This window comes from Apium graveolens, chromosome 10 (assembly GCF_009905375.1).
Source record: "Apium graveolens cultivar Ventura chromosome 10, ASM990537v1, whole genome shotgun sequence".
Classification (NCBI taxonomy): Eukaryota; Viridiplantae; Streptophyta; class Magnoliopsida; order Apiales; family Apiaceae; genus Apium; species Apium graveolens.
This window is the reverse complement of record NC_133656.1, coordinates 178,487,491-178,513,923: the sequence shown is the minus strand read 5'-3', so window position 1 is coordinate 178,513,923 and position 26,433 is coordinate 178,487,491. Positions and strand designations below refer to the sequence as shown.

The 26,433-nt window shown below is 34.1% G+C and overlaps 2 protein-coding genes and 1 pseudogene across 9 annotated transcripts; all 3 read right to left on the bottom strand.

The window, feature by feature from the left end:
- Positions 1-10,818, bottom strand: LOC141691350 (serine/threonine-protein kinase SRK2B-like; annotated as a pseudogene).
- A 689-nt stretch (positions 10,819-11,507) lies between these two features.
- Positions 11,508-19,133, bottom strand: LOC141689901 (serine/threonine-protein kinase SRK2B-like). 4 transcript variants are annotated; one of them, XM_074494412.1, is made up of 10 exons: positions 18,778-19,133; positions 18,102-18,301; positions 17,847-17,921; positions 17,653-17,754; positions 17,486-17,539; positions 17,061-17,153; positions 16,879-16,971; positions 16,101-16,205; positions 15,918-16,028; positions 11,508-12,763 (listed from the first exon to the last, which is right to left on the bottom strand). In XM_074494412.1, the coding sequence occupies exons 2-10, from the start codon at positions 18,219-18,221 to the stop codon at positions 11,759-11,761; spliced, it is 1,758 nt and encodes a 585-aa protein (XP_074350513.1). In that variant the 5' UTR covers positions 18,222-18,301; positions 18,778-19,133; the 3' UTR covers positions 11,508-11,758. The 4 variants fall into 4 exon arrangements, with proteins under 4 accessions (XP_074350513.1, XP_074350515.1, XP_074350516.1 ...); XM_074494414.1 differs by having other exon boundaries at positions 18,893-19,133; XM_074494415.1 differs by having other exon boundaries at positions 15,918-16,013; positions 18,778-19,132.
- Positions 19,134-19,644: 511 nt separating this feature from the next.
- On the bottom strand, positions 19,645-26,315 carry LOC141692952 (serine/threonine-protein kinase SRK2G-like). 5 transcript variants are annotated; one of them, XM_074497920.1, is made up of 10 exons: positions 24,168-26,315; positions 23,648-23,791; positions 23,401-23,460; positions 23,174-23,275; positions 23,010-23,063; positions 22,744-22,836; positions 22,568-22,660; positions 21,725-21,829; positions 21,536-21,634; positions 19,645-20,926 (listed from the first exon to the last, which is right to left on the bottom strand). In XM_074497920.1, exons 2-10 carry the CDS (start codon positions 23,765-23,767, stop codon positions 20,240-20,242), a joined length of 1,413 nt encoding a protein of 470 aa, XP_074354021.1. In that variant the 5' UTR covers positions 23,768-23,791; positions 24,168-26,315; the 3' UTR covers positions 19,645-20,239. The 5 variants fall into 5 exon arrangements, with proteins under 5 accessions (XP_074354021.1, XP_074354018.1, XP_074354022.1 ...); XM_074497917.1 differs by having other exon boundaries at positions 19,646-20,926; positions 23,386-23,460; XM_074497921.1 differs by having other exon boundaries at positions 19,646-20,926; positions 23,031-23,063; positions 23,386-23,460.
- Between the last annotated feature and the right edge of the window lie 118 nt (positions 26,316-26,433).

The window sequence follows — 26,433 nt, the reverse complement described above, 5'->3', positions numbered from 1 at the left end:
TTAGATATATGTAAAATGGCCAAAAAGCTTAGGCATTTTTACTAAAATTGTTTCCAGTGACAGGAAACAAATAACAACAAATGCATGGCATTTAACTATTGAGTTCTGAGCAAGTGCATAACATAGGAGACTTGGAAAGAACTTTTTCACATCAGTCACTACATGGAACTAAAAATACAAGCGAAATTAAACTTGTATAAGTAAATATCCTTTTAGAAATTACTTTGTAATTCAGATTACTTGACTGAAAAATTGGATGTACCTTTGCAGGGGTAACAAATATGCGAGAAAGAAGATGCCTACATTATTCAGATATGTCAATATTGGCAGGGATCTTGTATTGGGCACCCAGTATACGCTGGAGAGGAAAAAACTGCACTTGATATTATGTATTTATATTACTCAATGAACCTAAAGAATAATTTACCTGTGTAGTTTTTTCAATATTTTCAGGCTTTTCTTCATTTTCAAATGGATATGTAACAACTTTTGTACTATGACATTAATGGAGTTAACGGCTTATATCAAATATATCTGTAGAGCAAGAAAATGTATACATCTAACCCATAGTAAAATGTTTGTTACAAGCTTGAAAATGAAGAGACTACAACTAAATTATATATATACTCTAAAATGATAGCTAGCTTTCTAACAGAATTTTGTCAAGTAAATAAGGCTTTGTTTGGCTAAAAGGAACTTGCAACTTATTGTTGACTTTCATCTTGTCGACCAGAATATTCTCATTAACCCCCCATAAACTGAAGCATCTGCACATGAAATGTTTGCCATCTGTTGATTGTATTACATGAGCCCCTCCACAAATTGAGGACGAATTAAGGAAGGTTAGTCCCAACTTTGCTGAACAAGACCAATGTGGCATTTTGCCTAGGCCTTTAGTGAGAATATCAGCTGTGTTATCCTTTGAAGTGATCTGGAATACATCAACCAAATCAGACGTTATTTTTTCTCTGATAAAATGACAGTCCAGCTCGATATGCTTAGTACGAGCATGGTAGACTAGGTTTGCAGCAAGATCTAAAGCTGCCTTGTTATCACAATGTAAGTGAACAGGTGCAGTAATCTTGACTCCCAATTCTTGAAGAAGGCTTTTGAGCCATATAATTTCACAAGATGCATCCGATAGTGCCCTGTATTCAGCTTCACATGTGCTTCGAGATGTTAACGACTGTTTCTTGGATCGCCAGGAAATGGACACAGGTCCAAGCATGAAACAATAACCACCAACTGATCTTCGGTCACCCGGATCCCCGGCCCAATCACTATCACTATACCCTTGAAAATGGAGGTTATTAGTAGCAGGGAAAAATAGACCATGGTCAAAAGTAAGTTGTAGATAACGAAGAACCCTCTCCACTGCTGCTACATGAGCAAGTCTAGGTGCATGTAAAAACTGACTCAACAGTTATACTGAAAAAGAAATATCAGGTCTGGATGAAGTTAAATAAAGTAACTTTCCCACAAGTGCTCTGTAAGAAGATGCATTCCCAACAATTGGACCTGACAAAACATTATCATACAACTTAATATGTGGATCAACTGGAACTGACAAAGGTTTGCAATTCTCCATATTGGCAGACTTCAATAAATCGACAATAAACTTGTGCTGACTAAGAAATAGGCCCTGTGCAGTTCTATGCACTTCCAATCCTAAATAAAATTTTACTGGACCTAAATCTTTGATACTAAACCTCTAATGTAAGAGAGACTTGAGGGATTTAATCTACTCAAAGTCATTTCCAGATAACAGAATTTCATCCACATAAACCACAATTGCAACATAACTAGAATCAGACTTGAAAGTATACAGTGAATGATCTAGCATAAATTGAACATAACCTGCCTCCAATAAGCATGCATCAAGCTTTATGAACCATTATCTAGATGCATGTCTAAGTCCATAAAGAGACTTGTTTAGCTTACAAACCAGATGTCTTAAGTCAGTAAAACCAACTGGAAAGTATCCTTGTGGAATATCCATGTATACCTCCTCACTTAGGTCTCCATGTAAGAAGGCATTATTGATATCTAACTGCTCAATATGCCAACCTTTTACAACAGCAACAGCCAACAAACTTCTAACAGTAACAAGTTTAACTACAGGTGCAAAAGTGTCATAAAAATCAACACCTGCAATTTGGGTATATCCCTTGGCAACCAAACGAGCTTTAAACCTCTCTATTTCACCATTTGGTAAATATTTAACCTTAAAAACCCATTTACAACCAATCTTAGTTTTATTTGGAGGTAGTGGCATAATGGTCCAGGTGTTATTTGCTTCCAAGGCTGGCAATTCCTTGTTAATTGCCTCCACCCACCTCGAATCTTTAATAGCTTGATGATAATTATGAGGTTTAAAAATCACAGTAGAATTGTGAGCATAAGCAGAAGTCTCCTGGGAATCAAAATCATAAGAATGATTTGTAAGGTGTAAAGACAGAGGATCCAAAGAATCATTGACAACTGAAGGTGTTGGATGAGACACAGCTGAAGGCACCTCCAATTTTGTATAGTTTACTTGATAATTTGACCACCATTGTGGTCTAGTCACAATTCTAGTAGATTGCCTGATCACAGGAGGAGTAGGATGTGTATTTAACTGTAATGAACCACCCTCAAATTCTAAATTTTCTGACTTATCATGAAAAGTAGAAGAATAATTTGGTGTCAAAAGATTGAGTTCATTAGGTAGGTTAGTAGGAATTTCTGGATTTGTTGTAAGGGACATATCAATATTTTGTTCTGGTGACTCATGAGAAAGCCAATTCATGAATGTGTAAGAAGTACAAGGACTGGTAGAAATTTGAGAAACAGATGTGGAATTTTCGAGATGATAAGGAAATATATGTTCCATGAATTTGACATGCTGCTAACAAAGACAGAATAATTGTCCAATCTGAGGAGTTTATATCCTTTTTACAAATAAGGATAACCAATGAATACTGATTGAATAGCTCTTGGAGCAAATTTATCCCCTGAATGTAATGAAGCATAGCATAAGAAGCCAAAAGATCTTAAGTGTAAATAATCTGGGGGTGATTTGTGAAGAATCTCATGTGGACTTTTATTGTTCAGGACAGGTATTGGTAAAAGATTTATGAGATAAGTGGTTGTAAGAAGACACTCCCCCCAATATTTGAGTGGTAATGCAGATTGAAACCTTAAGGATCTAGACATCTCAAGTAAGTGTTTGTGCTTTCTCTCTACCCTAGCATTTTATTGTGGGGTATAAGTACAAGATTTTTGATGCAATATACCATGTATAAGAAGAAAATGGTTGAAATCTGCATTCACAAACTCACTGCCATTATCAGTCCTTATGGCTTTGATGGAAGTTTTAAAATCATTAGTCACATAAGCAACAAAATTCTAAAATTTTGGAAACACCTGCTGCTTACTAGACATCAAAGCAGTCCAAGTAATCCTACTACAGTCATCTACGATAGTTAAGAAGTATCTGCAACCTTCATTTGTGGCCACATGATATGGACCCCAAACATCCATGTGAATTAACGCAAAAATAGAAGCAGCATGAAAAGAACTACTATGAGGAAAACTCAACATGGTTTGTTTTGATATAGGACAAACAGGACAATCTTTATTACAAGAACTGAGTTTGTGAATATCAGAAATGTAACTAAGTACAGAATTTGGGGCATGACCCAATCTCAAATGCCAAAGTTTACTACAGGTATCTGATTTTTGTGACATAGAATTCATGCAAGTTACAGAATAAATTTGGAAAAACAGCAGATGAAGAAGGTTGAGTGAAGTAGTAAAGACCATCTTTCTCAGCACCAGTGGCCAAAGTTTTCAGCTGGTGCTGGGCCTGAAAAATGCAATGGTCTTTTGAGAAAATGACTTTAATTCCAGAATCATGAGTGAGTTTACTCACAGAAAGCAAATTGCAATTAAATGCAGGCACAAACAAGACATTACGAAGAATGATATAAGAGGTGACCTTGACAGTTCCTACATGATTCACTTTAATAATTTGACCATTTGGTAAGGCCACATGAATAGGATTTAGAGAATTATGAACATCTTGAAATAGAGACTTATCACAACTCATATGATGAGAAGCACCGGTATCCATGACCCAAACATTCTTAAGGCTTATAGCAGAGTAAGATAGCATTGAACAAGCCAAACCTGCCATACTGTTAGATACATGATCCTCTGGAGTGAAACAATTTTTGTTGTTGTTGTTGACCATCTGTGTCATCATATTTGCCATCTGATTAACCTACTGCTGAAGTTGTTCAAAAGAGGTCTGTGACTGTGACTGATAAACATCAGCATTATTCCCACCATTGGATCCATTGTTACTAGGTGCATTAGTTGAAACAGTTTAATTCTGCAATTTAGTACCAGAGGAAGCAACAGATTGACATTATTAGTTGATGCAAACTTTCCTCTACCTCTTTCTTTTGGTGGATACCCAATTATTTTGAAGCAATTTTCCCTCAGATGACTTTCCTTCTGACAATAAGAGCACTTCAAGACAGGTTTTCTAGGTACAGAACCTTCAACAAGTGGATTGTAAGAATTTCCAGTATTATATTGGCCAAACCTAGCATTAGTAATAAAAGATGTAGGAATCTGAGCACCCTGTCTCTGTCTTTCTTCTTGCTTGATCAAAGAAAAGGCTTGGGCAATGGATTGTAAAGGACTCATCATCAAAATTTGTCCCCTAGCAGATGAGAAACTCTCATTTAATCCCATTAGAAACTGCAAAAGCTTCTTTCTCTGTTCCCTTTCCTCTTGAAGCTTGTGTGTCTCACATTTGCAACCAATCTTACATGGAAGTACCGGCTCTAAGGCAGTGTATTCATCCCACATATTTTTCATCTTATGATAATAAATCTCTACAGACTTATCTCCTTGTTCCAAAGCATGAAGATCCTTCAATACTTGATAGACCCTATGACCATTGATGCTTGAAAACTGATCATTCAGTTCATTCCACATTTCTTCAGCAGTATTTACGAAATCCATTCCATTGTTGATTTCATCTGATATGGTGTTTAAGATCCAACTAATCACCATGTCGTTTACACGATCCCACTGAGAATGAAGTGGAGAAGACTCATATGGTCTAGGAATTGTTCTATTAATGATCTCAATCTTATTCTTTACTGATAAAGCAATTGAAAGAGATCTTTTCCGTGGATTAAAATTCTCTGTACCAGTGAGCTTTTTGGAGATTAACAAGAGTCCAGGATGATCCATATTTTGTAGATAGAGTGGATGAGAATTATTCTTGAGAAAATTCTGATCATTTACTTCAGCAGTTTCTTCACTATTCTCCTCCATATTTTCATTTATCACATCATTCACATTATTATTGGAATTATTGTTCCTCATTATACTAGCATAGCTTCGACTACTACTTGAAGCCATTGATAACAGTATGCAGATGATGTTCCAAGGTACGATATATCCACAAAACAACACAGTACTCAAACCTAATTGTGATCTATCACAAGAACACCAATCTGACTCATAATTGATAAGAAACTTTCAAGAAGAACAAGAGATTTTGTGAAGTCAACACAATACTCAGACCTAATTGCGATGTATCACAAGAACAACAATCTGATTCGTAATTGATTAAGAAACTTCAAGAAAAACAAGAAATCTTACGAAATTTGCGATGCGGAAGTGTAATGTTGCTTCGATCGTAAGCTTTGATACCATAACAACTTTTGTACTATGATATTAATGGAGTTAATAGCTTATATCAAATATATTTGTAGAGCAAGAATGTGTATACATCTAACCCATAGTGAAATATTTGTTACAAGCTTGAAAATGAAGAGACTATAGCTAAACTATATATATACTCTAAAATGACAGCTAGCTTTCTAACAGAATTTTGTCAAGTAAATAAGGCTTTATTTGGCTAAAAGGAACTTGCAACTTATTGTTGACTTTCATCTTGTTGACCAGAATATTCTCATTAGTATGCACCAACTAGCAAGACAGATAATGTCACACCACATGACCAAACATCTGCCAACTGAAAATAAAATGGATCAAAGTGAGATAATAATCTTGGGTGAATGCATTCATCTCATGCATTATAAGATATGAAAAGAGTTCTATTATATATGCATGTTGCGTTTATGACAGGAGCAAGCAAGTCTTTATTTACCAGAACAAAATGCCCAAAAGATGCATGAATATACAACCCGTTCCTGTCTAACACAATACAACATTGCTCTAACTACGCAGCATTGCTCAATATTAAATATTTGGCTCAATGACCTTTGAACCTCAAATTTTGCACCAATATATTCATATGTCCCTATGTTACAAAAATATTTATTCTTGCCCATGAAATACTGAAAATGTACATTTTTAATCATTAAACGGGGAAAAACCGATGGATCGGGATAAAAAAAAACCAGTGTAAACCGGGCAGTCCAAGATTTAAAAGATACGTTTCAGTGTACTTCAGAGCAACCGCACTGTTGGGGTCACTTCCCCTCCCCAAACTGACATAATTTGCACATCATCCCCATGTGGGTTTATGGAAAAAATGACCCCCATCCCTCTAGTGTAAAGCCTATTTTCCAGATTTCGTAGGACCTCTAATATTATTATTATTATTATTATTATTATTATTATTATTATTATTATTATTATTATTATTATTATTATTATTATTATTATTATTTTATATATATTTAACAAAATAATTTCATAATTTGATTTTTAAATTTACTTTATTAATATTAAAATTGTAATAATTAAATTAAAGTGATTAAATTTTTTAAAAATATTATTAAATAAAAAAACATGTCCCAATAATTAAATGCATCATATTATTAAAAATCATGAAATAAAAAATAGCATACAAAAAAATATTAAATTTTAAACGTTATAATAAAAAAATTAACGATTCTCTTGGAATTGCGAGATATGTTCAACCAAGTCATTTTGTAGCTGACGATGTGCCCGTTTATCACGCATTTGTATGTTGTTTTGAATATATGTTTCATACGGCACATAAGGGTCTTCACCTAAGTTTAGTTGTGATAATCCATTTGTTGCATCATCATAAGTCGGTAATGGACCAAATCGAGTGGTATATGTGTCCCTTTCATCTTCGACAATCATATTATGTATTATGATGCATGCCCTAATAATTTTTCCAAGATCTACTTTGTCCCAAAAGCGTGCCGGACTACGTATAATTGTAAAACGGGACTATAACACACCAAACGCTCGTTTACAAATAAATAAAAACAACCACTAACTTCGAATGGCTAGTTTACAAATAAATAAAAATAACTACTAACTTCCAACATCTAGTTTACAAATAAATAAAAATAAACAAGAAAAGATAAACATTAGTTTTTTGCCATAATTTTCTCAAGCAATTTTGCATGAGCCTTTCGTTGAGTATCATTCATCTTAGTAGTATCCGCCAAAATGACTTGTAAATCCATCTCAGTTTGCTTCGCCTCAAGCTCCTTTTGTCGCGTCTCAATTTCTTTTTGACGAATTTAATTTATTGTAACCATTATGTTCATCTTTCTCAAGTCATTAACTTGTAAAGATTCATACTCTTCAACTTCTGCAGTTGTCGCCTTCCCCCTTCCCTTCCTTTTAGAAGCTTTTGTACCTTTAGGGAACCGGTTCACAATCATCAGATGTTGGTGTATCATTATTTCCCTCTGATGAGTACGCTCCAGAACTACTTAATTTAGTTCTTTTAGAACTTGCACTAGTTGCATGTTTTCTCCATTTGGGATGTTTACGAAGCTCACGCCAATGACCCTCAAAGTTACACTTCTTCTTGTAATATTTTAAATGACGTGCATGAGCATCTTCAATTATGTTGTCCAAGTTTGAACCGCTTCCGATATTTCGTTGAGCCTCATTATAACACGATCCAAATTTTTGAGCATCTTCATTTATTTGTTGCCATCTTTTTTTTCATTGCCACAATTCCTCTCTTAATCACCAATATTATATTCTTCACAATACTGATGAATTCGGTCCCAAAATGCTTCGGCTTTTTGATCAGTACCGATTAGTGGATCAATTGACACATTCAACCATACACTGATTAAGAGTTTATCCTAAACCCACTTCCACTGACCAGTAATTTCTCGTACCTCTTCGATTTCCTCACAATCATCATTTAGATCAATAATATTTTCGTGATCAAAGGCCGGGACTTGCGTTGCGGGAGAATTTTGAAAATTGATAGGTGTTTGTTGGGTTTCAAATTGTGAATTTGAAAACGAAGGAAATGGAAATTGATATGGAGAATTTTGAGGATATGAAAATAGATATGGAGAATTTTGAGAATGTGGAAATTGTTATTGAGAATTCAGATTTTGAGAATTAAAGCTTAAATTTTGTGGGTTTGGAAAATAAAAATTTGGATATGAATATGGAAATTGACGGTTTGGATTTTGAGGATTTGAATTTTGATTCGAAGATGTGGTATTATTTGGATTCATATTTTGCTAATAATTTTTTGAGAAGGAGTGTGAATAATAGGGGTTTGAGAAGTGGTATTTATAAGAGAGAAATATTACAGTTTATAAGTAAACGTTATAATAATAACGTTAACATTATTTTTTGACAGTAAAGAAAACATGCAAAAGATATGCGGTAGGATAAAGATAATAATTAAAAAACAAAAAACAACAAAAGTAGTCCGGCCTGGGGTGGTTGGACGAGACTGCTTTTCTAAATTCACTCCAATGTTGTGGGTCTCTACTTCTTTCTTTCCATGACATATTGCGCATCTCAAGAACCCAAATGGGTCTGCCGCTGCATGTGCTCTCAGGGACAAACAGAAACGTTTTTATAATACAAGAGCATATGAGTATATTGGTGCAAATCTTGAGATTCAAAAGGTCATTAAACCTGAATATTTTAGCACAATGTGTACAGAGGTTTACAAGGTTTGCAGTCGGGCAAGGTTTGTCGTCCGGCAGCTTGACTAAAAATTTTGAATGGTTCAAATGCAAGCAAAAGATGGTTCAGCAGGCATGGGTTGAAATTTTTACTAGCATAGACATGCCACACTTACATAGCAGATTAAACAATGACCATGTAGCAAAATTGGTTGAAACCAATTTTGATAAATTTAAAGTGATACCGGTAAATAAGGAAAGATACCGAGAGAAATAGATGTGTGATGACTAATATTGCGGATATGTGGAGGGAAGCTTTATTTTTTGGATTATGCAGTGTAAATGTTGCGCACTCTAAAGAATAAACAACTTAAAAAACGTTATAATATACAAATAATGCGCCTTATGTAGTAAGCTTTAAACTACTACATGCATAGTTTAAGGTTTACCTGGCCATCATATTTTGTACCAGAAAGAACCTCTGGAGCAATGTATTGCAGAGTGCCAGTAATTGATTTAGGTTTTGAATGGAGCAGAGATGACTTCATAAAAGTAGGTGTGTAAAAACTTTAAATAACAGGTCAAGTAATAATTCTCTAATCATTAGTAGATTATTTACCACCGAGAAGCCAAAATCACATATTTTCACTCTTTTCCATCAAGTAAGGTATTGGCCAGCTTTAGGTCCCCGTGGGATATTTGCTGCCAAACATAATGCATAACCAACATGATCTATTACATATGGAAGGTATTTCCTCTATAAAATAATAAGTCTCTTGATGTACTGATTCATTAAACTGCCCCTTAACTAAATAGCGCGAGCTTTGAAGAAACATCAAGGTAGTTGCTTTTAGTGCTCAACTTGGAGCAGCATTTACCTTTTCTAAGCTCTGTATCTATTAAAGGATCCACATACTGACCTAGTTACTAAACACAAGGCTACAAGACAACCATATTTTGATATTAATGTGAGAATTTATACATGAGAGAATGAACATTTGCACAGATACAGGACGCTCCTAATAGATTTTATTTACCATAAAATGACAATAGCTTACACCTCATATCAACTGCTGGAAGAAGTACCTAGCCTGAAAGTTCATACAAAACCACTTGCTGATTAAAAGTTGAAGATACTAATATTGCAAACTAGATTCAGGCAGCTGCTTAAATGTTGAAATTTTAATAAGAAAATTTAACATACCTCATCCTCAGAAAATCTTCCTGCATTTTTAATGCGTTCATAGAGCTCTCCTCCAGAAGCGTATTCCATCACAATTAGAAGGTGGGTGGGGTGTCAGTAACACCTGTAAAATATAATCCACACGGTGAGTAGAGTAAATAACATTTTACCATGAGACCTGGAAGTATGGAACCATGACATATTAAGAGTTAGCTTGAAATGATAAACAAACTTGCCTCCTTAAATCTTACTACATTTGGGTGCCTGATTGACATATGATTAATGATTTCTCTCGCAACATTCTCATTCACCTAAGTGCAAACAGATAGTTGAGCTCAATCCAAGAAAACTTATTAAGGCTGACAAATATAAGGTGTAAAAGTATTGTGAACCTTATTCATTTTTTTTAGAGATGAAAGTATTGCGAACCTTGCCTCTCACATTTACTAGGGTAAAGATTTCAAATCAGCTACCACTAAATTATTAATTTTTAATATGAAAAGGGTAGAAAAAGATAGCTTACCTTTGGTCCTCTTTCAATAAATTTCACGGCAAACAGTTCTTTGGTTCATTGTTCCTCTTAAGCCTGGCCAAACCAAAACTCCCGACCCCTATATCCATTACAAGCTCATACTTGTCCACATCCATTGAACTTTATAAAAATTGAATCCCTGATGCTGATTGACAAATGCGGCTAGATATAGATATTGACTACACAAATTCACAATCACACCAATAAAAACTTACTGAGATTGGGAAGGGATAGATGAAAGTTAAAAGAAAAAATGATAATGTTAAAACACCAGATTAGATCTCAGAAGATGATGAACCATAACTTACTGAGCTTGCAGGAGTGAATGCACAAAGCAGGTGCAGAATATTCTTGCTTACTTGAAAGGATTAAATCGACTTTCTGTTTTTTTATTGCATTAATTCAATCAACTTTAGGAATGGGAGTGACATTGTAAGTTGGTCTTCATTACTTTAATGAAAGATGTATGAACATGAAAACTAGAAAATAATAATATTCACGAGTAACACTGGCAGGACTAGAATTTCAAATGATCCGGAATTGAAAATTTATATAAACATGTACAAATCTTTCAAGTATAAATTTAGTTAATTTGTCAAAACCAGCCGAAGCTTTAGCTTGATTAATCCCTCACCAAGGACAAATATAGTACTTCACCACTGACAAACTTAGGGGTACTGACATAACCAAAATACCTAAATATCGGAGTTTGAAATATTTTAAATCGAAAAAAGTTTTTGCTGTTTTTCATCTTGTCATGTTGACCGTGATATAAGTGCATTGTTCCGTACTCCAACGATATGCTTTTCTTGACCAGAATGGATATCATTTCCAGAGTTCCATATGGACGATATCACCAACCTACCTCCACAGTAAATTGAACTCAAACCTGTAATTAAAATACTAATCACTTGAGAGCCATAATTATACAAAACACCTTCAAGTCCCCACAAACATACGCTGTCCACAGAAGCGTTTGACCCAAAACATTCTGCACCAAAGAATTTTACTTGCCTATTGATACCCCGGAAATAAACATGTTTCATACAACAATTTGACAATTTTTCAGGGATAACCCTTGAACCTTTTGCCTACTTGACTTTGTTTTCTTCCACCACCTCAGGTTCCAGATTATCTTCTTGGTCATCTTTTTGCTTTTCCTTTTCCCTTCCGACCCCTCCGATCAGAATGAGAACTGGAGACTACAGACTTTTCTGCAGAACGCACATCAGATATGGATAAGTTTTCTAAAGAACCTCTGGCGAGACCTGTATCATGCAGCTTAGAAGCTGATTGATTTTGAGAGGAATGCGATTGTTTAAGTCCTATAGACTTTTCTGCCTTGCGCACATCAGAAACCGACGGATCCAACCTTGTCACTTTTTCCCAGCTTTGTTTGTATGATAGTTCGGAGGCAGAATTGGGCTTTATAGACTTTTCAGTTGAGCGCGAAGTAGAAATAGATGGATATGGTTGCTCTAAAAAATAGGAATGTGAAGTGTTTGACTCTACAGACCTTTCGGGCATACGCAGATACATTGACTGAGATACTCCTGAATCCAAATGATAGGAATGTATATGGTTTGTGCCTGTCGACCTTTCTGCCGAACGCAAACCAGAGATTGATGGATCAAGTGGTGATGGATCTGTGTGATTGGAATGGAGCTGGTTTAGTTCTAGGGACCTTTCTGGCAATCTCACAACACCAGACATTGATAAACCCTCCGATTTGTGATGGAACTGGTTTAGTACTAGGGACCTTTCTGGCAATCTCACAACACCAGACAGTGATGAACCTTCCGTTTTGTAAATCTCCTTCACTTTCTTATCATAACCATTTTCTTCTGCCACCTCCAACTCGTCCTCTTCCTCTACCTCTTCTCCCCCCACCTCGATTTCCGCATAATCTTGGTAATTATCGTACTTTTCTTTGCCCCATGTCCATCTAATCTCTCCATGCGAATTGGAAACTGAAGGAAGATATATCTCTGGCTTCTTGGCTTCTTCCACAATTTTCGTGATGTCATCCGCAGTCTGGAAGAAAAATGGTATGTTAATTTTTCGTGTTTCGGGGGCTGCATCAGATAGCTCCCGTGGCAAGTTCTTCAAAAACCATGGGTTGTTCTTGATTTCCTGTATTTTGATCCTCTGCAGGAATAACAGAATTAACAAAATAAAAGAACAACCTTAAAGCTACGCTACAGATGATAGCGAACAGGAACAACTGAAATGGTACATATATCAAAGAGAATAGTGAGAATACTAAAAGATACTGATTTGTTCATGTAATTGTCTGCTACTACAAACCCCAAGTTCGATATCTCAAGAGGTAAATCATTCCACCTGTAATCAACTTTAGTTCATAAAACACAGCATAAAATCATTGTCCGGCTTCTTAGGAGCCATAAGATCCACAAAACCTATGTCGAAGATCTTGGCAAAACAGTCAAAATGTGATGGAAAATCATGTTGCCTTGTGCCAAAATCATACGAGGAACATATTACTCTGTATATAAAAAGTTCTGCAAGTTACTGTAATATCTTTCAATTCTCTGCACATCAGGCCTAACAAAATCTATTAGGTTAAATATTATGGCAGTCACGCTTGTAATATTATGGCAATTCCCACCTTATTTTCGTATTGGAAACTTTTGATGGTCATTCATCAGTTTTTATCTCTCTTTCAGCTTTTTAAATGTAACTAGTAGATAAACCGTGCTCAAAGATCAAAATATCAATATTTAATAATGATTATAGAAATTTATTTTTAAATTTTTTATTAAAATATATAATAAATAAAATTATACGATTATTGCAATTTTCATTTTTAAATTATATTTAGCTTTCATTAATTCAAATCTTATTATAACAATAAACTCAACGTTATTATGTATATATTGTTCAAAAAGATAACTAATATTTTCCATCAAAACTTTAGTAGCGACATGATTGATTGATAATTTAACAAAAAATTAAATCAACAACACCAAGTAGTTGCATATTAAATTTCTTATTGTTAGCTGAATTTGTGTTTTTATATAGTTTGTGATTGCATAATTTTTTCTGATAAAATATTCATTATATATGTATAAATTTGCAATTGGTGCTAAAATAGCATTCTCTAGGTATGAATCTAGAAATTACAATGTATATACGATTTTGTTTATATAAAATAATATAAATATGTGGTATATAAGAATCAAAAAACGGGTAAAGTATTACATATAAAATTATAACTCATATATGATTAAAAAAGAATAAAAATGGTATATTTAGAGCTATAGCAAGATTTAAAAAAGGGTGAAACCAAAAGTTCGTAAAACCGAAAAGAGGTGAAACCAAAGTATCCCTTAAAAGATGATTTCCTTATTAATTAATAATAACACTGTTTAAAACGATTCCATTTTATTATTTTAATAAAAAATAAAAAAAATTCTACGAAAAATAGAAATATCGTAATTATAATATGATTCTAATCTATATTTTGTTAAAAAATAATTTAAAACTCTACATGAAAGAGAATATACGAGTGAAACCAAAATACGGCGCAACCGTACTAAGATGAAATCAAGTACCCTAACAAGAAATAATTTGGAGTTCTACAAAAATGGAATTGTATTCATATTACGGTTTGAACAATTTTATTATTTTCTAGTGGTGAAACCAAAATACAATTTTTTATAATATTCATACCATTTTATTAAAATGGAATTCTACCAACAAATTAAAAAATTCTAAATTAAAAAATTTCAATTTAAACACATGAGTTATTTACTTGGTCGTGATTTATATTTCTCGGAACCTATTTAGTTGAGCCAATTTATGAACTTATTTACTTTAAAATATAATTAAAAATAGGATTCAAACCTATAAAAATATTAAAAAATTATTGCTTATAAAAAATTTAAAAATGAGTAAAAATAATACATATACAATTATAAGTCATATAGGAATATAAGGGGATAAAAATAATAAATTTGGAGTTATAAAAGGTGAAACTAAAAGGTGGTGGAACTAAAAAATAAGTGAATATGTTTCGTTTATTAATAAAGAAAAACGGGTAAAAATAATACATATAGAATTATAAGTCATATTAGGGGTGTCAAACGGATAATTCGGATACGGATATGCCTATATGCCTATATCCGTATCCGCAATCATCGGATTCGAATACGGATAATATTCGTTTTATTTCGGATATGGATAATATTCGTTTTTTCTCGGATACGAATGCGGATATTTCGGACGAATATCGGATTTTTTGAATTTTTTTGTTTTCCGTACCGTTTTAACGACGATTATAGAACATTTTCTACTATTAAATACACATAATATATTTATATATGTATAAAATAAGTGTACAATTATATAAAATTTGTATAATCGTATTATTTAATACATTTACAAACACTATAAACTAAAAAAATAAATTTTAAATTATATATAATTTTATATTTATATAATTTAAATATCATATATGTATTTAGTTTTGGATACGAATATCCCGAATTCGGATACAGATAATATACGTTTTTTCTCGGATACGGATAATATCTGTTTTTTCTCCGATACGGATGCAGATTTTTCGGACGAATATCGGATTTTTCGAATTTTTTTGACAGCCCTAAGTCATATAGGAATCAAAAAGGATAAAAATACAACACCTAGAGTTACAACATAAATCATAAAAACGAAAAAACAAAAGGTGATAGAACTAAAAAATAAGTGAAAATAAAGTATCACTTAAAAAAATTATTAATAAAGAAAAATGGGAAAAAATAATATATATATATATATATGTATAGAATTATGTGTTATATAGGAATCAAAAAGGATAATAATAATAATACAATTACAGTTAGAGTTATAACATAATACAATTAGAGTTAGAGTTATAACATGAATTATGAAAAGTGAAATCAAAAAGTGCTGATACCAAAAAATAAGTGAAATCAAGTACCACTTGAAATAAAGAAGGTTTGGCTTATTAATAAGCGTTATTAATTTGTAATCGACACTGTCTGCAATTGAATAGCCCTTAAAGCTTAGGACTTGTTACTAAACTTGTTCACTCGGTGACAGGAAACATTAACAACAAATGCAGGGCATGTGTAACTATTGACTTCTGAGCAAGTGCATACCAATTGAGACTTGGGAAAAACTTTTGCATCAGTCATTACCCGGACTAAAAATATGAGCAAACTTCAACTAGTATAAGTAAATATCCTAATTCAATTAATTACTTTGCAAAAAGAGAAAACAAATTCTTATATAAATTACTTGACTGAAAAATTGAACGTACCATTGCAGGGGTAACAAATATTCGAGAAAGGAGATCCCTACATTCTTTAGATATGTTAATATTGGCAGGGATCTTGTATTGAGCTCCCGGTATGCGCTGGAGAGGGAAAAACTGCACTTTAAGACAGCAAATATGATATTATAATGTATTTATGATACTGAAAGAACCTATAGAAAAATTTACCTGCGTAGTTTTTTTAATTTTTTCTGGCTCCTCTTCGTTTGCGAACGGATATGAACCAACTAGCATGACATATAATATCACTCCACATGACCAAATATCTGCCAACTGAAAATAGATGGATCAAAGTGAGATAATAATATTGGGTGAATGCATTCATCTTGTGCATTTTAAGATATGAAAAGATGGATGATTTATAGTATACATGCAGGAGCGAGCAAGTCATTATTTACCTAAAAAAATGCCCAAACGAAGTATAATAAATAGAGAAGATACAATGGATAAATTATCGCATCAAGAGATGCATGGTTAAAGCTTTACTCACAGTCCTTTCCTGTCTGACATTATATAACATTGCTCGAATTGAACATCTTTATGCAGCATTGCTCAAAATCAAATATTTTAGCACAATTTATACAGAGACTTACAAGGTTTTCAGTCAGACAGCTTGACCAGAAACCTAAACGGTTTTAATGCAAGCAAAAGATGGTCTGATTAAACAATGACCATGTAACACAAATTGTGATGTATCCAATGTACCACAAAAATTATATGTTGAATCAATTTTAATAAATTTAACTAGTGTTTTGAGTTGAATTTTTTACACTGTGAAGTAAAAGAAATGTGATCCTGGTAAGTAAAGACAGATATTGAAAAAATAAATGCTATGTCTAGTATCAATAATATATGTCTCTTAAATGTTGTGCACCCTTAAGAATGATAAACTGGAAACACATTACAATTTACACATGATGTGCCTACATTCATAGTTAAGGTTTACCTTGCCGTCATATTCTTTACCAGAAAGAACCTCTGGAGCAATGTACCGCATAGTGCCAGTAATTGATTTATGTTTTGAGTGGCGGGAAGATACCTTCATAAAGACATAATAAAAGTAAGCGTGTAACAGCTTTAAAAAGCAGAACATTTAATAATTTATTTGATCTTTAGCAAACTATTTACCAGCGAGTAGCCAAAATCACATATTTTCAGTCTTGGTGCAGGGCTTCCATCCACCAAAACATTGGCCAGCTTGAGGTCTCCGTGGGATACATTCTGCCAAAAAATAACGGGTAACCAAACTGATCTATTACATATGGAAGACATTTCCTCTATAATATAATAAGTCTTATGAAGTACTGATTCATTAGATAGCCCCTTGGCCAAGAGGTTGACTAAATAGCGCAACCTTTAAAGAAAACATCAAGGTTGTTGATTTTGGTGCTCAACTAGGAGCAGCGATGACCTTTCTCAGCTCTGAATCTTATAAAGTATCCACATACTGACCTAGTTACTAAACACAAGGCTACAAGACAACCATATCTTAATATTAATGTGAAAACTTGTGCATGCACAAGAGGAGGCAGCTCCTTAAAGATTTTATTTACCATGGAATGACAGTAGCTTACTCCTGATATCAACTGCTGGAAAAAGTACCTAGCCTAAAAGTTCAAACAAAAACAATTGCTGATTAAAAGTAGAAGATGGTAATATTGCAAACTAGTTTCACGCAGTTGCTTAAATATTGAAATTTTAATAAGAAAATTGAACATACCTCATCCTCAGAAAATCTTCCTGCATTTATGACGCGGTCATAGAGCTCTCCTCTAGCAGCATATTCCATCACAATTAGAAGGTGGGTGGGTGTAAGTAACACCTGTAAAGAAAAATCCCCCAAGTGAGTAGAGTTGGTATCATACTATAATGATACATGGAATTATGGTGTCTTGAAATGATGAAGAAACCTGCCTCTTTAAATTTTACTATATTTGGGTGCCTCATTGACCGATGATTAATGATTTCTCGTGCAACATTCTTAGTCACCTAAGTACAAACAAATGATTGAGCTCAATCCAATGAAAACTTATCGAGTCTGACAAAGTTTAGGTGTAAAAGTATTATGAACCTTGTCTTTAACAATTTTTTCAGTAAAGATTAAACCAAAAGTTCAATGGAGCTATAATTCAATTATAAAATTTAACTTAAAAACAAAAGATGGCCTACATTTGATCCTCTTTCAATGAATTTCACGGCAACCAGTTCTTTAGTTTCCTTGTTCTTCATAAGCTTTGCCGAACCAAAACTCCCAGCCCCAAGATCCTTCAAAAGCTCAAACTTTGTCATTATCTTAACACTTTGCTAAAGTAAAATCTCTCACCTTGCTTCCATAAACCACCTCGTGGAAGGAGAGTTTGCACTTGTACCTTTTCATCACAAACAGTTTAGAAACAGAGCATAAATAAGTTCTCACAATTTAAGAAATTAGGATTTCAAGTTAAGAAATAGTAAATTGACAAATGAGAAATAAACATATGACTCGAACAATGTTAATTTATCAACATAACTGTAGTAAAAGGTTCATATCTGAGTAGTTGATCATAAGAAAACACACAAATTAAACAATTTATTAACAAATAAAGAGGCGCCTCAACCGTAATAATGCACCAAACTAAAGACTGAATTAAACTAGTCTCTGTATCCTGATAAAAACATAATACGAATTATACAAGACATGATGTATACTACAGTCTACACATGCAAATTTATGTACTTTCCTTAACAAGTTAACTGCCTGTATGTACTCTGCTGTAAAGAACAGAACTTGTAATGAACTTGCAAAAATGCTGCTAAATATAGATATTGACTACACAAATACACAATCATATCAATAAAAGCTTACTCGGATTGCTGTGGGAAGGGATAGATGAAATTTAACAGAAAAGTGATAATGCTAAAACACCAGATTATGCCCAGAAGATGAGAACCGTATGTTAAATTATAACATAAGATCCAACTTTCCTCTAACAATATGAGGTTTTAGAACGGCTGATTATTCATCAAGGCATCGGAGCTCTGGTTGGCGGGGTGCTTGCCTTCCTCTAGCAACAACTTGAAGTTTTAGCGACTCAACAAACTGTCATTCAGTAAATTTGCCGGAGCGAATTTAGGTAAAGGCACAAAGCAGGTGTTGAATATTACTCCTGCTTTATTCATCAAGGTGTTGAATATTGCTTGAGAGTTGAAAGGATTAGGTAGACTTTCTGTTTATATATATATGGTTTAGGTTATATGGAGTCTCTCGTTGAAATTCATATATATTCTGCAAGTAAAATATAGGTTAAATTGTTGGAAAACGTATTATTTTTCGAATGATATTCTACAAATATCACTATTTTATTGAAAATCTTGCAGATTGCATAGATTTTATAAGTAGAATTTTGTAAAATATATTATTTTATAAAATATGTTTAGTTTGCAGAACATAAATATTAATGTTGCAGAAAATACATATTGTGCTTGTAAATATATAAGATTTGCATGATTTTATTGAAGTAATGATATATTTTATTTGCAGAACATAAATGAACTCTGAAAACTCTGTAAACTCCATTGAACTTTTGCTCTACTGGGTTATGATGAACGGCATGATCCCTTTTTCAACAAAACAAGGCATGTACAGGGAATTTATTTAATAAAAAATAGGAATGAATATAACATTGTAAGATGGACCTCATTTCTTTAATGGAAGACGTATGAACATGAAAACAACTTAAAAATAATAATATTCATGAGAAATCACAGGCGGAACCAGAACTCCTAATGATCCTGAACTGAAAAATAATATCCAAAAATTCGACAATTCCTCGGAGATGAGCCTGGACTTGTATTTATGTTTATACAAATTTTCAAAACATTTAGAGACCAGAAAAAAATTTATTGATGCAAATGGTAAAGAACAGCTCATGGTCACCATTAGCTTATGACATTTTTCAGTAAAATTCTACAAACACCGTCTCCCAGTACGAAGGACTCTAAAATCAAACTCTTCTGCTGATCCTCCTATTTCTGGTTTGGTTGATCATATATGCTGTTATTTTCTGTTTTTATATCGTATTCTGTTGATCAAGGTTTAAGTGATCGGTTTCATACAACAATTTGCTTCTCTTGACCAGGATAGTTATCATTTTCCACAGTTCCATATGGATGATATTACCAACCTAACTTGGCAGTAATTTGAACTTAAACCTGTAATTGAGGTACTAAACAGTTGCGAGCCATAATCATGCAAAACACGTCCCACGGCCCCTCCAGCATTATATGTAAAGCTTTCCATGCACCCATGCCAATGACGTTTTACGGACCTACTGATTCCATGGAATTTGCAGAAATTGGCGCGCGAGAAATAAAGATGTTCTGTACAACATTTTGATCATCTTGTAGTTATAACTCTTGAATTTGTTTCCCTCCTTGACTTGATTATCTTCATGTACCATCTTCACTAGCTTATCTTCGGCAACCTGCTTAACTTGTTTATCATCATAAACCTCCTTCACTTTGTACTCGTCTTCTTCTTCCGCCTTATGTTCCACACTGTCTTCCTGATCATTACTTTGTTCTTCCTTCGCCAATCCAAGCCCTCCGGTTGAGCTAAAAACTGAGGCACGATTCCTCGCGGGATTATTTCTGGATTCTACTACAATTTCCATGGTGATCTCCAAGCGCTGGGGAAAAAGAGCTGAGTTTTCATTCTTGCAGCAAGTGCTTTGAGCAGCTTCTGGCCCCTCCTTTGCCAAGTTCTTCGAAAATTGTGGGTGATTCTTGATTTTTTCCTTTACCTGTCCAGACCCTTTAGTCGAACTAATAACTGGAGGAGGATTCAGTGCTGGCTTTCTGGCCTTGTCAACGATTTCCATGATGCGCTCCAAACTCTGGTCAGAAAATTCTGGGCTATTATTCCTGTAGAAAATGTCTTGGCCAGCTTCTGATTCTTTCCAGGGCAGATTCCTTAAAAACCAGGGGTGGTTCTTGATTTCTTCAATTGTGATCCTCTGCAGGAACAACAAAATTTCAAAAGTGATACGAATAATTCTCAGCTGCAGTAGAATTGAAGAAGAAAAAGAACTTTCTGCAGAAGTACTTCGACTGTATAATGTCAGATAATCAAAGGTACTGTACCTACTACTATTTCGAAGAAGGTGAACATTCAAAATCACAGCCAAGGTTTGTTGGTTTTGAGCCAAAATTATAGGAGAAACATACTTTACTTGATCTGAAAGTTTCTTCATTTAGTCACTTGAAATATTTTTTCCAATTCAGGCTTAATATCATGTGTAAGTAGGGTTTAAGTATCCCTCAACTTTTAAATGGGTATGGCCTTCTATACTCATGCTTAACAGTGTCAGCATGTCAATGATGATGATCAGAGACCGGAAGATCTTAAATAGCAGTTAAAATTAGACATATATGACCAAACTCTCTTCTATGGCAGCAGCAAATAACAAACAACGCAGGGCTCATAGCCTCATACTAAGTCCTTCAAAGGAAATGAAGGAGACTGGAAACGATATTGTCACAAGGCTTACACCACACATAATAAATTCAAAGCCTCTACAATATCCTCGTGTATTTAAACTACTTAATGCAACAATAAGACTTACTCTGCTTGCAGGAGCAACAAGTATGCGAGAAAGAATATGCCTGCAGTCTTGAGATACGTAAACATAGTCAGGGATCTTGTATTGAGTACCTAGTATACGCTGGAAAGGTATAAACGTGCTATTAGGGTAGGACAGTAAGCATAATCTCATGAATTTACTATACTTGAAAGAACCTGAAGGAAATTTTACCTGCGCAGTCTTCTGAAAGTTTTTCGGCTCCTTTTTGTCTTCAAAAGGGTATGCTCCAACTAACATTACATATAATGTCACTCCACATGACCAAACATCTGCGGACTGTAAAAAGAGTAGTTAAAGCTGAATAAAAACTTCCTTGAATATATGTTTTCATATTCTCCATTTCTGGACAGACATGGATGGATGTAAAATTCTTTTATATTTACATTCTGCGATAATTAAGGGAGTGGGGAGTTATTTACTGCATTTATCTGCCCAAAAAAGAAAATCACACATCAGGAAGTTACAAAAGAACATATAATCAGAAAAGAGGATGCTGGATAAAGGGTTCGCTTACATTCCATTCTCGTCCTTAATAGTGAACAACATTGCTCAAGTAAAAAATCATAGTACAACATTGCTCAAAAGATAACATCTTAGCATAATGCGTGCATAGGTTTACAAACTTTTCAGTATGCGTAGCTTGACTTGTAAATTAAAAGGTTTTGATGCAAAATGGACAGAGGGATTGGACTAATATTTCAACACCATAGGCTTGGCATACTATAGCTAAATCAAGCAATGCAAGCAATTATAACAACTGTAACGAAATCAATGTGATACAAGACATATATACTGCATATTATATTTGATAAGCATATATATCAGCTGAAACTAATACAATGTCTCTGAATATTGCACATCCTTGAGAATGGACAACACAAACACAATAGAACTCACTCTGATGTGAGACATTAAGCTAATTACATATATAGTCATCCTTTGTGTGACAAATCCGATTCATATTCTTCCCACACTTTTAGCATAATATGCTTACACGCAAAGATTAGAGTTTACCTTGCCATCATATTCTGAACCAGAAAGAACCTCTGGAGCAATGTACCGCAAAGTACCAGCAATCGATTTAGGTCTTGAATGGAGCATAGATGACTGCAAAGATATAATAAGCTAGGCATTTCAAAGCTTTATAATTAAATAAACTTCAAGTCATAAATTTTTAGCAAAATCCATGCCTTTGAGAAGCCAAAATCACATATTTTCACGATTGGCACAGGGCTCCCATTCAAGAGAGTATTAGCTAGCTTCAAGTCCCTGTGGCATACTTTCTGCCAAATATCAGCCAAAATCACAAAAAAAATCAGGACTGGCGGATACATTTTCTAAACTGCGGGTCTTGTAAGGTATCCACATAGTGATCTAGCAACTAAACAGAAAACACAACTACCACCACACATGAACTCATGCATGAACTAGACAGTTCCTTGTAAATTTTATTTACCCTGAAATGACAATAGCTTACTCCTGAGATTAACTGCTGGAAGAAGTAACGAGCCTGAAAGTTTAATATAAAATTAATAGCTGATAAAATTTGAAGATAGAACAAGCAAGATTCAGGCAACTGAGTAAAAATGGTGAAATTTTAGTTATTAAAATTAAGAAGACCTCATTTTCACTGAATCTCCCTGCAGTTACAATGCGGTCAAAGAGCTCTCCGCCAGCAGCATATTCCATTACAATTGCAAGGTGGGTAGGTGTAAGTAGCACCTGGGGAAAAAAACTAAAGAGTCAGTTGAGTAGATACCCTATTACCATCACACACGGAACCACGAGATGGTAAGAGTTACAGTAGCAGTAAATGACCAAAAAAAACTTGCCTTTTTGAATCTTACAATATTTGGGTGCATGAGTGACCTATGATTAATGATCTCTCGCTCAACGTTGGTATTTATCTGAAATTGAAGAAATAAAACCGAGTCCAGTCCAGAGAGAACCCAATAGGTAAGTAAAATGAAAAAATTACCAACTTTGTCTCTAACAAATAATTTAATAAAGATTTAAAGTAAGAAGAGGTGAGCTAATGTTAAATGATCAATTCGAATGTGGAAAAGGTAAAATTATACAAAAAAGATATCCTACCTTGGTTCCTCTTTCAATGAATTTCATGACAAGCAGTTCTTGAGTTGCCTTGTTCCGCATAAGCCTCGCCAAACCAAAACTCCCAACCCCAATATCCTTCAAAAATTCATAATCGTCCATTTCTGTACACTTGAAAACCAAATCCTGAAAATCAGTCGTGTTAATTTCCTGGAAGGAGAACTTGTTTTTGTGCCTTCAAGCATAATGCAAATATCGGAGCATAATCTATCTTGCCAAGCTCACCAAATATCTTAAACATATACATTTACATTTCCATTTGCAACTAGCTAAATACTATTCAACAAGTTAACTGGTACTATGAATTAGTGTATGCAGAATGTAGAAAACTAACTCAAATAAACAAAAATTCATTTTGAACTTCCTGCATATCTACTTTGCATTAAAATTCCAAGAGAACACGGAGAAAGGAAGCACCACATTCGCAACAGAAATGCAATGCTGCAAAAAACTAAGAATATTGACTTGACAAGATAATAATCGAACTAAAAAAATAGCTCACCGAGAATGGAGTTAAACTTAAATATATAACAATGAAGTTATATAGGCATTGAGTTGGCGTCCGACGACTGATAAGTCAGGAGAGAGTCATCTTCTGGCGTTGATTCTTAAATTTAATTTGAAAATTTAAGTGCATGACAAAATATAAAAATAAAAATTATAGATTTTGAATAAAATTGTAAGATGATGGAAGGCAGAAGTTTAATGGATCAATGAAACAGAACCTCTGGTGTATCAGTTTATCTACCACCACCGCCCCCTTGAACCGACCAAAGAATTCTGGACAGCATAATGATTATAGATTTTTCAACTAAGCCTTACCACTTATTTTCCAACTTTTTAGTCGGCTAATCTATCAGTGCAAGTCGGCTAAAAATATTTATGCCCACAGTGACACCATTACTTCTATCTATTATTTTCAGAGAGTATTCTAGCTACCTACTTTTTTGCTCACATTAACACCATTATTTTTTAACGTTTCTTTTCCTAGAGTACTCTGATTATCTACTTTTCGTAAAAATAGACAAATTATTTTCGTGCTAACCTAGGCTATTTGCGACTGCCTTTTACTAGAAATGCATTTATAGCTTGTAAAAAAAATTTAGGTCTTAAAAAATGCATTGCATGCTTGTTCAGAAAATTTTTCTTGCAAACAAATTATTTACTAGTCAAATTTTCGCAAACAATCTTAGACAAATTATATAATCTTAGTTAAGACACTATATTTTTTAGACCGAACCGACATTAATTAGTGCTTACTGGTCTATTATAACAAAATTAAATGTTACGCGATCTTACAAGATTCAACCATGAAACAACATAATTTCCCCTTGAAGTCGAAAGTAATTCTGATTTTAGTTGCGCAACTCTCGTTGTTTCGTTATTTAGGAAGGAAAGAAAAAAATTACAATTTCAAAAGTGACTACTACCCCCTCCCTCTACTAAGTAACACTCGATTACATAAAGGAAAACGTGTCATCTCAAACTATGTAATAAAATGCATTTGAAAATTTGTAAACTAATTTAACAAAGAAAATATGTAATTAATCTCTTAAGCTCTTGAAACTTCGAGGGCACAGAAATAAGCGGTAGCATATAGGCATTTTGTTTACTTTGCCTTGATATACTTAGAAGAACGTGATTAGTTTACTAGGACTAGAGACCTTTCTGCTGAACGAAGGTCAGATATGCATAAATCAAATTTTCCATTTTGTTCTGAATAACTGGATTCTAAAGCATTTGAACTTAGAGAACCTTGGGAGAGATCTGCAGGCTGCATTTCAGAAGCTGATGGACAAAAGTGATAGTAATGCAGTTGGTTAAGCTCGATAGACCTTTCTGCCGGACGCACATCAGACATCGATGGATTAAAATTTGTAACCTGTGTGGAGGCTTTGATATTTAATAGTGAGTTGTGTGATTCATTGGGCTCTATAGACCTCTCGGGTGAACGTACGGACATCGACGACTGATATGCTGATGGATTTGGATGATAGGTGTGTAGGTTTAGCACATTCGACTCTATAGACCTTTCAGCTGAACGCACAGACAAGGATTGAGATGCTGATGGATGTGAATGATAGGAATGTAATATGTTCAAGTCTATAGACCTCTCAGCTGAACGCACACCAGACATTGATGAATCTAATATCTTCGTAGTATCAGTAGTCTTTTCTGCAAAACTTACTGGATACAAGTGTTGGTCAATCGACGAATCTGAATAACAGTATTTTGTTTGGTATGAGTCTTTACGCATTTCAGCCAAATTCAAACTAAAAATAAATTGATCAAGACTTGTAGCATGTACTGGAAAACAATTTTCTAATCGCTCTGTATATGGGGACGTATGTTGAGGATTGGGCGTAATCAAATGAGACCATGATGAATCTACATGCTCAGAATGAAATTGGTTTAACATTACGCTAGGGACGGATGGTACATAACCTTGAGTATGGCAGCATGAATGTAAGTGGTTTACATTTACAGAGTGTTTTCGCTGTAACATCAACTGAGGAGTGGACGAGGAATGAGCAGAATTTGCAGTAGGTTGAAATCGTGCAACTAATCCAATTCCATCAGTTGTATTCTGCATATAATTTGATCTAGTTGTAGCAACCTTTTTTCTAGACATTCTTTTTCAAGAATTATAAGAAAGAAGGCTTTCTTTCAGCATTCTAGTCTAATGGTATATATGTAAAAATGGCCCAATCATGAGTGGACGGTGGAAACTAGAGAACTTGACTTGGTGAATCCGTGTTGGGTTTGAA